This window comes from Equus quagga, chromosome 20 (genome assembly GCF_021613505.1).
Source record: "Equus quagga isolate Etosha38 chromosome 20, UCLA_HA_Equagga_1.0, whole genome shotgun sequence".
Taxonomy (NCBI): domain Eukaryota; kingdom Metazoa; phylum Chordata; class Mammalia; order Perissodactyla; family Equidae; genus Equus; species Equus quagga.
The window spans coordinates 1,810,813-1,827,935 of NC_060286.1; the positions used below are offsets into that span (position 1 = coordinate 1,810,813).

A 17,123-nucleotide genomic window follows, 5' to 3' on the forward strand; every position below is an offset into this window, starting at 1 on the left:
AGAAATAGACATCTCTCTCATAGACCGTATACCAGGGATGGGCACCCTTTTTCTGGGAAGGGCCAGATAGTAAGTCTTTAGGCTCTGCAGGCCCACAGCCTCTGTGACAACTACTCCACTCTACCGCTGGAGAGCAAACGCAGCCTCCGGCAACACTCACAGAAACGAGTGTGGCTGTGTTCCAATAAAACTGGGCAGAAACAACCCTGTGGGATTGCGCCCACAAGCCCTAGTCTGCCGACCCTGGGACTGGACCAAAAAAAGCCTGCCTCACAGAGGTGAGACGCCTGTGTCTTGGGGAGTTAAAGAGAAAGCCAGGACACAGCCCTGCTGGTGGAGAGAACAATGCTCCCAGTTTCCCCCAGCCCTTCACCTCCTTCCCACAACAGGACTGGAGCACGGCCTCCCCTCTCTGTGGAGACTGTGCACACATCCCGCTGAGGCTGGGGGGTGGGGCAGGATCTGCAAGACGGGGCTGGGATGGCATTGTTCCGAGGGGGAAGGTATGTCCTGAGGAAATGGAAGGGACACCTGGTGCTGCAGATTGAAGAGATGTGTGCAGACAACACTGGGAACAGGGGAAAGATGGCGAGAGTTAGGGAGTGAGGGAGCGTACCACATGCTGAAGCCCACCCAGAGAGGACTTGTTCCCCTGTGTCATACAGAGGTAGGAATTAGCTCACCTAGAGCCCAATCTTTCTCTGGACCCTCTCTCGAATCCTTCAGAAAAGAAGCTCTTAAGCCTCCCACAAGACCCTGCTTCATTTCCCACCACTCTCTGCTTCACTCAATCAGCCTCACTCACACTGGCCTCCTTGAACACACCAACACATTCCCACCTCAGGGCCTTTGCACACCTCCTTACTCTGCAGACTGAAAACTCTTCCCGTAAATATTCAAAGGTTCACTCTCTTCATCTGGACGTTTCACAAATGATGTCTCTTCAAAGATGCCTTCCTTGACTTTTCTATCTAGAATCTAGAATAGAATCAACAGGCTCCACCTAAGTTTTCTTCACAGCTTATATCACTACCTGTCTACCCCGGCAGTATGTGAGCCCCATAAAGGCAGGGACTTTGTTTAGTTCATGCCAGTATTCCCAACACCTTGAATAGTACCTGGGACACAGATGATGCTCAACATATATTTACTGAATGAATGGATGAATCAAGTCCGATGTGTTTGTGACGGCTAATTTTATATGTCAAACTGGCTGGACTATGGCGCCCAGATGCTTAGTCAAATGTTATTCTGGATGTTTCTGTGAGGGTGCTTTTCGATGAGAGTAACTTTTAAATCGGTGGGCTTTGAGTAAAGCAGACTCCCCTCCATAATGTGAGTGGGCCTCATGCATTCAGTCCAAGGCCTAGATAGGACAAAAGGCAAGAGGGCATTTGGCTGCCCATGGCCTTCAGCCGTCACTTTCAGCATCGGCTCATCCCAGTTCTACAGCAGAACTCCACCAGCAGCTCTTTCCTGAATCCCCAGGCCCTCGCACCATCAGAGTTTGGACTCACTAAGCCTCGGCAATTAAGGAAGCCAATTCCTTAAAATAAATCTCTTCATGTATATATCATATTCTTTCTGTTTCTCTGGAGAACCCTGATTAATAGTCTCAAGTCAAACTGTGCCATCTTTTTTAGTAAGGAATTCTTCCTAAGAGCTCTATACCCACTGGTTTTCACAATGTGAGTCAGGGAGCTGAGACTTCTGCAGACTTCCGTCAGATCTGCAGGTAATATTGCTCTAACCTCCTTCCCCATGGCCTGCCTAATGGGGACTGGAGAATGGGGGAGAAAATAAACACATTTTTTAAAGATTATAGACAATTACGTGGAAACACTGGCACTTAGAACCGTCTAGAGACTTTTCTCTTCCCTTCACACACCTATTGTGTTCATATTTAGTGACTAGGAAGGCTGATCTACATCCAACCTGTCTAGATCCCGGAATGGTAAAAACATAAAATAGCAAACATACAAGGTATGTTTATATTCTGGATTTTCAGCCGTTTCCATAGTATTTGCTTGACTAGATATGACCATAATTATAAAGTCTGTATGATGTGGTGTGTTTTCATAAGACGCTCCAGAACAGTGCTCCTCCCATGCCTTAAAATATAAAAACAATTTGAGAAAACAAATTTCCCTACCCTGCTACCACTTTGAAATCCTGCCGTTAGAAAGCACTACTTTCCAGCGTCTGCAAAGCGCTTTTGCCCGTCCGCCTCCCTTCCCTCCACGCTCCCAACCGGCGGGAGGAGGGCGCCCTCCCAGCCAATCAACGTTCAACAGGCCCGCCTCCGCGCGTCTTTCAAAGGCCTCCTAGCAACCAATGAGCGGTTAGAAGCCGAGTCGGAGCCCGGGGTTGGGGGTAAAACCAGGGAGAGGGTCTGATTGGTTCCTAGGAGACGCCACGCCCACCTCGCGGAAGGATGAACCAATGAGCTGAGCTGCGGGGTGGGCTCGGCACCGGCGGAGGCTGAGATGCGGGTGCTGCTCAGGGAGGAGGTGGCCGGTCAGACGCGAGGCGGATAGCGATGAAGCCGGTGAGTCGGCCGAGGCTTGGAGGGGCGGAGCGGCAGAGGCGGGAGCGGCGCCGAGGCCAGCTCGTGGGCCCGGGGACAGCGTGGGCCTGGTGGGCCGTGACTCCCGAGTAACCGCCCTGAGTCGGGAGGTGGCGCTTCCCGGGATGGGCGAGGGCGCCGGCTGCGGAGGGCAGGGTCCGTGGCAGATGGGGGGAGATGGACGCTCGCATCGTGCGCTGGAGCTGTCGCCTGCAGGGTCCCTTGCGCCTCGTTACAGCCCTGCCAGAGGGGGCTGAGGCCCGTTCTACGGAGGAAACTGAGACAAAGAGAGCTTAGGTATCTGCCTGATACCCCAGTCCCAGAGGATGCGCGTGGTCCCTGCGCCCCCTTGGGAGCAGTCCTCACCGCCGACGGGAAAACTTCACGAAAGACGATTGCCAGTCCCTGCCTGTGGGTGTGACACCGCTATCGCCATCCCCCAGGGCCACCTAGCCCTGCGTCCCTTTCCTTGGGGTTCAGAATCCCTGGGCCTGGGGGAGCGGAAACGTCCAGCCTGTTAGGACTTGCACACCTGGCTGGGAGAGCCTGAGGGAATAGGCCACACAAACTGAAAATCTTTAAAAACTGCTTTAAAGAGAAAGAAAAAAACAGAAGCGAGGGGCTGAAGTCCCACCTAAGTCACATCACCTACCACCCGGGCTGACAACCTGTTGAAGAGCCTTCACTTGAGTTGATAATAATACAAACAGATCTGAAGCCACTCAAATCCATCGCCTAAATTGGCTCTGTAATGTGATCTTGTAACAAACAAGACCATTATAGAATATAGCTTCAGAGCTAGAAAGGACAGTAGGGGGTTACACTTGCTAATCCCCATGTTTCCATGTGGAGGGACATCAGCTGTCCTCACTCTTGGCCTCCTTCTCCACTTGTGCCCAGAAGGGGAAGAGTGAGTGATCTGATCACACAGTAGCTCAACCCTTTCTTCCCTTCTCTCTGCAGAGAGTACCTTCTGGGGGCTCTCTGCCACCCTGGAGAGCTGGGTTGTCCAGCCTGGGACTGGGTGGATAGGTCCAATCCTGGAGTGAAGAACTGACAAGCCCACTTGACCACAACTTTCAAGCCACATCCTCCATTCAACGCTCAGTAATAAAACTAACGTGTTGATCTCCTTTTGCCTCTCCACTGTCTTCTCTTTCACTTGGTTCCAACTAGGGAGTAGAAGAAAGATGTGCTTTTTATTTGTCCTATTTTTATTGGTCCAACGGTCTTCCAGGTAAAAGTGCTGCCCACATGCAGGACTGAGTTCCTCCTGCTTAGATGAACATACATATTCCATCTCCATCTCCCTGTCTGATGAGTCACAGAGCTGGAGGCAGGTCATTCACCTATACTCCATCCCCTCAAGCAAGCTACGTGGCTGTCTGTGGTTATTTTTTGAGAAATAGGATAGGTAAAATGACTTCTCTAGCTTCCTCTCCTCTGTTCTGATATCCCAGTTGTGAATATACAAGCCTTTCTCCTTGTGCCTTAATTGCCTTAAATTCTTCCCTATCTGCCTAAAAACCTCCTGCTCATCCTCCCAAATCCAGCTACTGCGTCTCCTCTGGGAAGCTTTCTCCAGCTCCCTAAGCAGTCAGTCGCTGCCTTCTCTGCTCTCAAGGCACAGTTTATGCTTCCATTTTAGCACTTGTATGTCTTCTGTCATCCATGCACACATCTCTCCAACTGTGCTGAAGGCAAGCTATTTATCTTATGGATTTTCGCATCTCCAGAGTTTGGCAAATGAAGGTGTCCCAGAAATGTTTGTGAATGAATGAATAAATCTCCTCACTTTATAGTTGTGGAAAACTGAGATGTAGAATAAACTCAAGTAATTAATCCAAGACTATATGGTAAGTGGCAGAGTCAAGACCAGAAGCCAAGTTTCCTGGTTCCCAGTCCAACTCACTGTCCCCTTCCTAGTGCTCTATTAATAGGATGGTCAATAGCAGTCATTGATTATGGATATTGCTGATCTCTGATATTCCAGGCTGACTAAATTGCAGCCATGCGTTCAGGGTGTGTTTAAGCAAGGATCAGCTATACTAAGAGTATAAGTGAATATTCTTCTTTACAGTTATTTAACATAACTGATTTCTTTTGAAGCCTAGTTCAATGCAAAGAAGTGAGTTTGACTCATCAGATGAAGAGCCTATCGAAGATGAACAGACTCCAATTCAGATATCATGGTATGTTAACATTTCTGATCAAGCATGAGCTAAAATATTTGATGTGTACATAATAATCTTTATATAGCCCACATACTGAAAATACTTAGTGATTCTCTTCTGCTGATTATATAATTCTAATCTTTAAAGGCTCTAACTCCATTGAGAAAACCGTAGTAGACACAAGTGCGTAAGGAGTTGAGAAGTTGAGATAGGATTGGAATAATCTCCCATTTAGTACTCAAATCTCCTTATTCTTTTCCAACAAAAGAATTGTGTACCAAACATAGGATGAGACGTTTCATCATTTATCAAGTCAAATCCTAGAGCCACTTGCCACCGGAATGCATTTACCCGCAGAGCCTGTTTAAGATAAAAGCCACATTACCATAGATACAATCACAAAAACAGAAGTTTCTATATAAAATCAACTTGCACGTCTTGGCAGTGACTTATGGCTACACTGGAGTCTCTGCAACCAGCAATCAAATGCTTTCTCTTACCCTATAAATAATCTCTCTCTTTAACAAAGCACCATTCCCTACTGTAGGAAGAGAAAAAAGAGCCGAAGTGTTCTTGTCCCTAAAGTTCTTTTGTTTTGCCATCAAATAGCAGTTTTCTTTCATTTCCCCTTCTCACCCTCCCTTTTAAACTGAAAAATGCATCTAATTCTCAGTCAGCTGGTGCGCATGCGACGTCCCTGTTCTCCTCTGCGCTCATCTCTGTCCTGCACACAAGGTGAGCCTCTGCCCCTCTGTCCCTGAGTACCGCAAAGGGCCTGGATTTCTTTCTTTTTAGCCAAAATCCATTACAGCAAAGAATGGATGGCCTGTGCTTTTTATTACATGAAATTTATAATCTTAAAATAGTAATGTAGAATGAGTGCTGGGGATGAAATTGTCAGTTGGTCATTTTCCAGCTTATTTACCTAAGGTTACTAATACAAATGTCTCGGGACATACCACAGGGCACCTTAAGTACAATTTATACTAGCTCGAGGCAATCTAGGCATCATGATGTTTAAGGGAAGAATAAATTAACTTGCCATTTTTAAGACTTCAATTGTAACAACGCACGTAAGTCCCTGTTTTAAAACTTCCAGTCTTTCTAGGCCTTTTTGTGACCAACACATTGATATTTAGCTATGAATTTTTGTTTTATCACTACTATAAAACTTTAAAACACCCTATTCAGTGGCAAGTGCACATTTGGTTAAATTGAATTTCCATTTATAACTCTTTTCAAACTGAACCAAACTTGATAAAGTGATTTTCTTTTCAGGCTGCCCCTGTCACGAGTGAATTGCTCTCAGTTTCTTGGTTTATGCGCTCTTCCAGGTGGGTACCACTACCATCGGCTTCCTCTTGATATATTTGAAATCATTTTTTGTAGCTCACACATCATTCTCTGTACTGAGCAGCAAGAGAATTTCATAGACCGTCAGCACTGGGGAGCTCACTTTTGGAAGCCCCCCCCCGGAGGGCTCTCGGTAGAGGAGCGTAACTCCGCTCTCCCCCCAACATCTGCATGCTCAGTTCTGTACTTTGACCTCTCTTCATAAAACATGACCACGGGCTCAGCGCGAGGCTCAGGACCACAGCTAGGTACTGGTTACAGAAAGGAAACGGAAGAAAGAATCCTTGCTTAGGAGTTTCTTCAGCTGGGATCTATGAAGCCCTAGAATTATGTTCTTAGAAGATAAGAAATTGAAATTCACATTCAAAATGGAATTGAAGCATATAAATGATCATGTGGAACAAGTTTCTACAGTACTATCTATGTGATTAAATATACTTGTTATCTATGACCAAAAACTGACCTTTTCACTTGCCTCACTACTTACAGGTTGTAAATTTAAAGATGTTAGAAGAAATATCCAAAAAGATACAGGTAGGTACAATATGAGACAACCATATTAATAGATTTTTTTAAATAATACTTAAAATCTCTTTGTCAAAAAGAACAAACTGTAGTCTTGTCTCAATTTTCCAAATAAATATTCGATATTTCATAAAGCTTCACACTATAGACTTATTCTCACATGTGAAGAGGTATTTGTCAAGTGCCCAGAGAACTCATCATTTACTGAACATGGCACAGCTTTTCACTGATTAAGTTGGAGGGAGAAAAATAGAAAACTGACATTGCGCTGCCCAGATCTTTGAAGATACTGTTCTTTACAGACTTGACGGTGGTAGTAGAAATTCACCGAGCTGGGAGCCCAGAGGTAGTAGTGAAATTGTCCAACCTGGATAGAAAATTTAGAAAGCCAGCTTCTAGGTGGGAAAGGTGGAATAGGGTCTGACCTCATGCCCAAGGATGCTCATACAACTGTCGCCTCAAGTCTAATCATCCTACAAATACCCTGATAATCCACCTCCATTTAGAATTTACAGATTGCATAATGCCAACAAATTTGGATTTTCAAAATATTTTATTCTGCTTGACCTGGATTATCTCAAGCCTAATAGTCCTACCAATCTCCTTATAATACACCAAAATAAAAATGTACATATTGCTTGATTCTGACCAGTACAGATTTTGTAAGTCTTAACGTTTTTTCCTGGTTGTTCTGGAATACTTATTTGCTAATGTAGTTTCTTTAATTTATTCCTTACCTACCAAAACAGACTTAAAGAAGCTAATAGATTAGTTGACCCTTGCAGTATTTGTAAAGATTTTCTGCTTTAGAGATACCCACCATGGTAGGAAATTTCCATTTGGATAACATTTAAGTCATAAGCAAAATATAACTGAAAGCACTGGTTCAAGAACCAGTCTCGTGTATTTTGGAAAGCCCTATTCAGTTAGTATCTTCTATAAAAGGGGGTCCCAATTTTCTACCAAAGCTTTTCTTCCATTGAAATCTTAAATGGAATCCAGTATACAAAACAGATGAGAATGTTTGATGGGGGCACCAGAATCCCCCTGCGGCAGTTCCTGTGGTTCCTCAGAGCCCTTGCTAAGGACGCTGAAATCTACTGTGTAATAGAAATTATCCAGTGTGTACGAGAGGCTAATAGAAAATTACCTACTCTCTTAAAAATGATCAAGTATGTTAACTACAGGTTAAATCCTTTTACAAGTACGAAAATATAATAGTATTATCTGGAGCAGCACTATCCAATAGAAAGACATTGGGAGCCAAAAATAGAAGCCATATGTATAATTTTACATTTTCTAGTTGCCACATTAAAAAAGTAAAAACAGGTAAAATTAATTTTAATAATGTATCTTATTTAACCTAATATAGCCTAAATAGTATCATTTCAACAGGTTTTAAGTGTAAAACAAATTATTAATAAGATAGGGGTTTTTGATAGTCTTTGAAATCATACATGTATTTTACATGTACAATACCTCTCAGTGTAGACCAGCCAGATTTCAAGTGCGGGCATAGAGATTCCTGGTAAAAGGCGCTTTATACACAAATAGCTAAATGTCCTCAGATCGAGAGGATGGGGAAGAAGGGGCCTCAGATCAGCCCAAATTAGTTACTCATTTGGCACCAAATGCTCCATACTGAATCTTGCCACCAGGAAGTTCCAGCGCATAGAATGGTCTATAGAACTTATTGCTTGGTTCACCTCAGCACAGTGAAATTAGCTGTCACGTCATTTAGACAGTTAATGCTCTGTTTCCTAGAAACCTAGTCCGTAAAGTTGAGTACGTCATGGTGTGACGCAGTACAGACACGAGGGGGAGCGCGAGCTCTGGCAGCGCGGGGGGGGGGGGGGGGGGGGGGCTGCGCATGTCACGGGCAGTGCTTGGGGAACCCGAGGCAGCAGAGGCAGGACCACAGCGACATCCTTGATTCTTGAGAAGAAAACAGAAAAAATGTGTTATCATTGCTTCTCAAGAGTTTATTTTGAAATATTAGGTGTTTTTAAATTTATTTTAAAGGAGTATTTATTGTAAAAAAAATTTTTTTCAAGAACAGCAATTGACTCCTCTTAAAATTCAATAAAAAGCATTTTGACTTATAAAGTCAGGTTTAATTTTAACCACCGTTTGATTCAGATGTTTCTTTTTTTTCTTCTGTTTTTTCTTTTTTTGTGTGTGAGGAAGATTGGCCCTGAGCTAACATCTTTGCCAGTCTTCCTCTTTTTGCTTGAAGAAGATTGGCCTTGAGCTAACATCTGTGCCCATCTTCCTCTATTTTGTATGTGGGATGGCTGCCACAGCATGGCTTGATGAGTGGAGCAGGTCCACACCCGGGATCCAAACCCACGAACCCTGGGCCGCTGAAGTGGAGCGTGCAACTTAACCACGACACTGCTGGGCTGGCCCACAGGTGTTTCTAATTCCTGTTTTGTACTTAGTGACTTGGCTTTTGCCCTAGTTTGAAGACAGATCAGTACTATTTTAGATTATCAATAGGCACTTCAAATTTATAGATTATCATTTGTTATTTACTTAATTTGATTTAAGAAATTTAACTCCATATTCTCCCTCTTGACCATATTTAAATTTGTAATGTTTTGTGTGTGTGTGTCCGTGTGTATCTTGGTCTCTTGGCAGAAGAACTAAAGAGCCATGGTATACAAGACATATTTGTTTTCTGCACCAGAGGAGAACTATCAAAGTATAGAGTTCCAAACCTTTTGGACCTCTACCATCAGTACGGAATTATCACTCATCATCATCCAATCCCACATGGAGGGACTCCTGACGTAGCCAGCTGCTGTGAAATAATGGAGGAGCTTGCGATCTGCCTTAAAAATAACCGAAAAACCTTAATACAGTACGTTCTCCTTTTCTCCACAGATTACATGAGGAATGTCCCAAAGTGATTTCTCGAATTGTTGCCTCCTTATTCACTTATGACCTACCTCACAGTCTGTTGTGAGGATTAAAGGAGATGATGTGTAAAAAGTACTAGTGTGATGCCTGGCGCAGGGCAAGCACTCAGAGACTTGCCGCTAGGACTTTGAAGAGTAAGAACAACACATGAGTAGATATGGAAATTTCTAGAAAAGAGTACCAGGCTTTGTCTTCTTTGCTGTTGTCTTAGATCTTTACTAATAATTTTGGGACCCTCTCCCTCCCAAAAAGGTGGAAGCATCGTTCTTGTTATAACAACGCCTGACTTACTGGTCAGTCTCTAAGGGGCTTAGTTGCTTCCAACAGCAAGAAAGTCAACTTTTTAAAAATTAGCAGCAAAAAGATCATCCGCAAGCAATGAGCAATCCTTAAAACATGACTTGAAAATTATATTTGATATGAATTTGCTACCAGAATGAAAGAGGGACTCTTATTGTTTATCAATGGCTATACACAGCTGCTGGTATGAAAGTGTAAAACAAAAGAAAATGACTGAAGGCAGAAAAATGAGGAAAGAGAAAAGTAGCTTAGAAAAAGGAAGAAGAGAGTACAGTCAGCAGTAGACAGGAGCAATGCAAAGATGAGAAGCGGTGCTGTGGAAGTCTCAGTAGATGCTCTGCTGGGGTGAGGCGCACAGCAGAGAGCCAGCCACAGGGAGAAAGGTAGTGCTCTGTGCTTCTTGTACTTCTGTATACTAGTAAGCTGCTTAATCCATTCCGGAACAAGATAGAGTATTACACAGTTTGATACCGCAAAAGCTCTAAGGTCCCTAAGGTCATTGCTTTGAGCTAGAACGTGCAAACTGTACCAATAACCAAGTGTCTCAGGGCACCAGGGGAAAGGGAAGCCCAGCCAGCTTCTCTCCTGCATCCTACAGCTCAGATGCCTCATGCCAGTAGCTGCTGTTCAGAGAACCAACCACCTAATACGGGGGTCTCTGGGGACACCTGTTTGTGGCCAAACCGAACTCAGATAACAGAGATCTGCAGCCTGCAGAGTTGGGAATAAAGAGCTAGAAGCCATCCTACATGCTAGTTTCCAACCTTACAGAAAAACATGATCTCTCATCTAGTACTAATTGTAAAAGCAAAATTTTAAAATACATACAGTTGCCTATGCTAAATTTTCTGATAAGTCTAAGAAAAACAGCATTCGGTAGATAGATGCAACTAACAAAAAATATTTTCCAGTTTTTTAGACCCATTTTTCTAACCAATTCTGAGATTATTTTTCCAAATAAATCTTTGAAAGCAGTCTCTACTGAAAAGTTTCTAGAGATTAAACAAGCTCAGTTTAGTGAAGCTTAACAAATTCTACTGTAGCAGGTTCTAGTAAGTTCTAGCAAACCAATGCTCTGATGTTTGAACAGAATACAAACAGGATGAAAGGTGGATGAGCGGCCTTGCGTATGTCGAATGCTTCAGGGTCCCATAAAATAAAGCATCTGAGGACTGGAAATGTTCATTGTCCTAGAGCTTCCAAGAGTGTCCCTACAGTGACGAATGTTTGTGTGGACACAGTTTTCTATCCATTCTGCCACCTTTGATGCCCACATTGCTGGAAGCTCTAGAGTTTATCCCTCAGAAATGGGGTCTGGTAAATTTTTGCCCTGTCCTATTGTCTCCCGCTGCTGTCTCCTTTATGAAATCGGTGGGCACTGCTCGCCTCCTGTGTTAGACCATTTCCCAGGGCTGCTATACCAGAGTGCCACAAACCGGGTGGCGTATACAACAGGACTTATTCTCTCCCAGTGCTGGAGGCTGGAAGTCCGAGATCCAGGTGTCAGCAGGGCCACACTCACTTTGAGACTCTGGGCAGAATCGTCCCTTGCTTCTCCCCAGCTTCCGGTGGTGGCCGTCCCTCCTCGGTGTCCTTGGCTTGCAGCTGCATCACTCCAGTCTCTGCCTCTGTCGTCACATGGTTCTCCCTGTGTGTCTCTTCACTTGGCATTTTCCTCTTCTTATAAGGACAACAGTCACAGCGGATTAGGACCCACTGGATGACCGCATCCTAACTTGATTACACTGCAAAGATGCTGTTTCCAAATCAGGTCACATTCACAGCCACTGGGGGGGAGGACTTCAGCATGTCTTTTGGGGACACAATTCAATCCATAACACCTACTGTGTACCCAACAGTAAATACAGAACACACACTCTGAGGCTCAGTCCCCACCCTCAAGGAACCCACAGCTGACACTCATGTAAGTGCAGTAAGACTCGCACAGGGTGTGCACGAGGCAGCACAGAGGACAGCAAGTTTCTGTGCATGCACAAAGGCATTTCAGGGAATGAAATTTGAGCTGAGTTTTGAAAGACAAGTAGGAATCAATCAGACAGAGGAGGAAAGATACGAGTGGCAAGAGGTGTAAGGCAGTACGAATCTTGCAGAAGCCACTGAAGTGTTCTGCCTTCTCTGGCCTTATGCGGTAGGTCCTCAGCTCTGAAACAGGCCTACATCTGGGACACTGTAGAAAGCAAGTTCACGAACACTCCAGGAGTCAGTACCGGTTTGGTCCTCTGTCTCACATCCTATCACAAGACAGTATCTGCAGCTTCATCTACCAGACAGTAATTGATGTTCACGATACGTCACAGCACCAAGTTAGGTTCAGTATACCCTCGAAGAAAGTTAGGAAGTGTGTAATACAATTTTTTAGGATCTTTGAAAATGATTAAAATGAATGGCTTTGCTGCTTCATTCTTCAGGAAAGTTCAGCTATGCAGAACTGCTAATTTCACGATGATAGCAGCTAACGTTCATTTACCTCTTACTCCAGGCCAAGCCCTAGGCCCTTGGCGAATGTTACCTCACTCAGACCTCCCTAGGATGCAGGTCTTGTTGCTGTCACCATTCATAGTTGAAAAGGTTAAACAACTTGCTTAGGTTTCCACATCTAACAATGACAGATCCAGGATTCAACCCAGGTAGTGGGGCTCCAGAGCCGAGGCCCTGAACCTCTGTGACACGCTGCCTCTGTACTCTTTCTGGATAAATCGAGTTCTTAGACAGCACTTGTCTCATAACCACCACCATTTTGTTTAGACAGAGGAAAGTCATCAAAGTTGGCAGATGGTAAAAAGAGTCTGATTTCTGTGTATTTAGTAACACGTTCCACTTCTCAGGTGTGGATCCTGGCGTTTAAAGAGGTCAGTGAAAAGGCCCCGCTACCTCACCCTAGAGGCGCCTGGATACCTCCCAACGAGGAAGTCAGCACACTCTGCTCTTGACTGATTCGGAAATCCTTATTAATCTCCGTGTGCGAGGCACTGTGCTCAGCACTAGAGTTAGAAATAGATGGCAGAAAGAGCAAGTCTTTAGTTGTAATGTCAGGATGGAATGAAAATGCACAAACTTCAAAACTGTTCTTCCCTTGCAGCTGTTATGGAGGACTTGGGAGATCCTGTCTTGGTAAGAAATATATTTTCATTATTCAGTATTTTTTTTAACCTTGAAGTAGGCCAATTCCTGTTTCTGGGCCATATGCTCACCTTGTATGAAAATGAAACAAAACACAACATACGTCTGCTAAGAACCAAGAATTACTTAAGGCCCTAAATTTACTGTTCCTTAGAAAACTTGGGTGGGAGTGGGAGGTATTTTCAGCATTATTTTGGGGGGTTCTGGAAAACACAATTTACAAGTCTTAGCACCTGCATTCTTGTGTTTTGTTTTCTAATATTCTCCAGATGCAGGTGTTATGACACGGACAGTAACTTCTGAATAATATTCATGGGTAACAGAAGTATGAAAACCAAAGTTTAATGACCAAATGCTAACTTTTTTTTAAAAGATGTGTTAGGAAAAAAAACAGTTAATGAAATGGGACACTGAAGTAACAATTATTCTTTTTAGTGTTAGCCAGCAGTGAAATTAAACACTTTTGTGCTTCAAAGGGCACTATCAAAGTGAAAAGACAACCCACAGCGTGTGAAAAATATTTACAAAACATGGGGGCTCATCTAGAATATACAAAGATCATTTACCACTCAATAATACAAAGACAAAAACCCAATTAAAACATGGGCAAAGGATCTGAATAGATGTTTCTCCAAACAAAATATGCAAATGACCAATAAGCACATGAAAAGATGCTCAACATTAGCCATCAGGGAAATGCAAATCAAAATCACAATGAGAAACCACCTACCACCCATTAGGATGGCTACTATCCAAAAAATGGAAAATAAGTGTTGGTGAGGATGGGGAGAAACGAACCCTCAGACACTGCTGGTGGGAGTGCAAACTGGTGCCGCCACTGTGAAAAACAGTCTGGCAGCACTTCAAACAGTTACACGCGGACGTACCATTTGACCGACAATTTCACTCCTAGGTATACACTGAAAAGAAATGAAAATGTCCACACAAAAACTTGTACACAAATGTGTATAGCAGCACTATTCATAATAGCCAAACAATGGAAACACCCTTAATGTCCATCGACTGACAAATGGATTAACAAAATGTGTATCCATACAATGGAATAGTATTCATCCATAAAAAAGAATGAAGTACACATATGTGCCACAATATCTATGAATCTTGAACACATTTACTGAGTGAAAGAAGCCAGTCACAAGACCACATGTGATTCCACTTAGATGAAATGTCCAGGACAGGCAAGTCCACAGAGACAGAAAGTAGATTAGTGGCTGCCTAGGGAGGGTGATGGGGTGATAGGAGACACACGGTTCCTTTTTGAGGTGATGAAAATGTTCTAAAACTGGTGATGGCTGCACGTGTCTATAAATACACCAGAAGCCACTGAATTGTACGCTTTAAATGAATGAATGGTATGGTATATGAATTATAACTCAATAAAGCTGTTTAAAACAATGAAGCCAGTGTTAAACTTTCAATCAACTACAGACATTTAAAATCATAATTTAACTGTGAAAAACATACTAAAAGGCCTGTCTTTTAATTCATTTTGAACAATTACACCAAACTCATCTTCTGCACCAAAGAAGTCTAAATAAATATAAAATGCTCTCCCCTATCATTATTTATTAATATCCTGTTTTCCTGTCACGTTCTATTAGTAGCCGCTTGTCTCCTACTTTACCTGTCTGACACAGTGTCACCGCAGCAAGCCATAGACAGCCTGAGGGGCCTGAGAGGATCTGGAGCGATACAGACCATAAAGGTGAGGGGGCTGACTGTTCTCCCGTGGTTGTGAGGGGCAGACCGTCACAAATACAGTGATAACATCATCGAGAGGACGGTGAAAATCCAGAGCGTTCTATTATTCATAGATCACCTGTCTATATTTTGATTTTTTTTTAGTTTACATTTAAATATAACCTGGATGTCTGAAAAATTTCAGTGTTTCAAACAAAATAATGAAAAAAATTTCAACTTTCCGGTTTCCTCTTCCAGATCTACGAATGTTCAGATTTCTCCCATTCGGTTCTTGGAATGGATCCTCTCACTTGGAAAAATGAGATGGTTACTAAAAACTTGGTAGTTTCTTGGGTAGATTTTTGGCCAAAAATATCTAATAAATATCCTATGTCACCAAAGTATTTAATAAAGATAGATGAATGACTGTCATACAAAAAAAATGTAAAGTTGGGGCCGGCCCAGTGGCGCAGCAGTTAAGTTCACATACTCCACTTCTCAGTGGCCCGGGGGTCGCTGGTTTGGATCCTGGGTGTGGACATGGCACTGCTTGGCACGCCATGCTGTGGTAGGCGTCCCATGTATAAAGTAGAAGAAGATGGGCACAGATGTTTGCTCAGGGCCAGGCTTCCTCAGCAAAAAAAGAGGAGGACTGGCAGTAGTTAGCTCAAGGCTAATCTTCCTCAAAAAATAAATAAATAAATAAAGCAATGCCAATTATCCTTAGCTGTAGATAACCAGTGACGCCTTCCATATTTACTTTCCCCTTAACACTTAAAAACGCTGCACAGCAAGGCCCTAAGGATGTCATTGTGTATTAATCATGTGCTGAAAAGACTGCAGATTTTACTTATTTGTGGCTCTAACATGCCTCCCTTCCCCAAGCACCTGTCTGACCTTCAGGACTGACTCAGAGGGGTGGGCACTCAAGAATCCTGGCCTTTAGGCAGCTCCCTGGGGTTGAGTCCATCTTCCCAGAGTTCGGGGTCTAACCAAGTGCCATGTACCTGAATTATAACTGATAAACTCACCAAGCAGCCTGATTCTCAGGGTTAAAGTCATTCACAAAACCATCCATACAGGATCCACTTCATGGTACAGGTTCTGGAAACAGAGAGCTCCCCTTATTATCTGTTAAAATCAAATGATGCTTTAAAATCATGATGTTCTCGAGGCTCTCTTTGAAACAAACACATGGTCAAACATATGTATATATGTATATATATGCATGTTTTACATCTTTAATCTTGAGAGAATTAAGCCTACATTAATGTGGGCTGTCAATTTGTCACCTCAGCATTCTGTGGCAAACAGGCTTTTCCCATCTCTGTCCTGATGTAAGTTAGCAGTATGCAATTTCAACTTCTCAATGATGATATGAAATGAGATTACTGGCAGAGTAAGAATATTCTCTGGGAACCTATTAAAACTCCAAATGAATTACTTAAAGCTTTTTTTAATTTTTGCTTATCTGTTAAGATTAGTGATTTTATTTTAATATTATCTACTATGAAAATTGTTCCAAATGGATGTCATCACAAAAAACACAAAAGTGGGCTTCTATAATCTAAGAAATAGGTTTTCTTGAATGTACCACCGTTAACTGCTACAGAAAGTGCCCTCTCCTTTCCCACTTACCCCCCAGGGGAAAATACATTAGCAAGAAGAATGCCATCATTTAGGGTTTTTTTTTTTTTGGGGGGAAGATTAGCCCCAAGCAACATCTGCTGCCAATCCTCCTCTTTTTGCTGAGGAAGACTGGCCCTGAGCTAACAGCCATGCCCGTCTTCCTCTACTTTATATGTGGGATGCCTGCCACAGCATGGCTTGACAAGCGGTGCGTAGGTCCGCACCGACGAACCCTGGGCCACCAAAGTGGAGTGTGCAAACTTAACTGCTGCGCCACTGGGCGCGGCCCCATTCATGTAGTTATTTTTAATCTTATTTGCTCCTGCCAGTAAAGGGAGAAAGGATTTTGCTGATTTATAAAACATTCATCTGTATTTCATGCTACCTTCTGATTTCTAGAGATTTTTAAAGCAATAGTTTTTCACACTATATGGAGCTTTATTGAGAGAAAACTTCCCTGACGCAAATGCTTCCTTACCCAGAAGGATGTAGAACTGTTCTGAGCAAATACTGATTCCTGATACCTAGCAGTATTGTGAGGACTCTGGTACCTGGTTTTCTACCATGTATTTCAATGTGTCTTTACTTTTTTCAGCAATATAATTATCTTCATGAGTTCCGGGAGAAACTAGCTGCACATCTATCATCAAGAGACTCACGATCAAGATCTGTATCTAGATAAAAGAATTCCAAATAGCATATATATATGACCATGTCTGAAATTTAAGAGTCTTCTAACATAATCTGTATTGAAATGAAACTACTAGTGTTATCACCTTGAATGTAAATGTGTATGTGCAGACATTCCTAAA

At 43.0% G+C, this 17,123-nt stretch overlaps 1 protein-coding gene across 2 annotated transcripts; it reads left to right on the forward strand.

Moving 5' to 3' along the window:
* Positions 1-2,474: 2,474 nt before the first annotated feature.
* CDKN3 (cyclin dependent kinase inhibitor 3) lies at positions 2,475-17,123 on the forward strand. 2 transcript variants are annotated; one of them, XM_046647532.1, is made up of 8 exons: positions 2,475-2,548; positions 4,676-4,758; positions 6,019-6,074; positions 6,583-6,627; positions 9,259-9,481; positions 12,941-12,972; positions 14,604-14,707; positions 16,907-17,123. In XM_046647532.1, exons 1-8 carry the CDS (start codon positions 2,540-2,542, stop codon positions 16,991-16,993), a joined length of 639 nt encoding a protein of 212 aa, XP_046503488.1. In that variant the 5' UTR covers positions 2,475-2,539; the 3' UTR covers positions 16,994-17,123. The 2 variants fall into 2 exon arrangements, with proteins under 2 accessions (XP_046503488.1, XP_046503489.1); XM_046647533.1 differs by lacking the exon at positions 2,475-2,548 and adding an exon at positions 5,414-5,475 and having other exon boundaries at positions 4,675-4,758.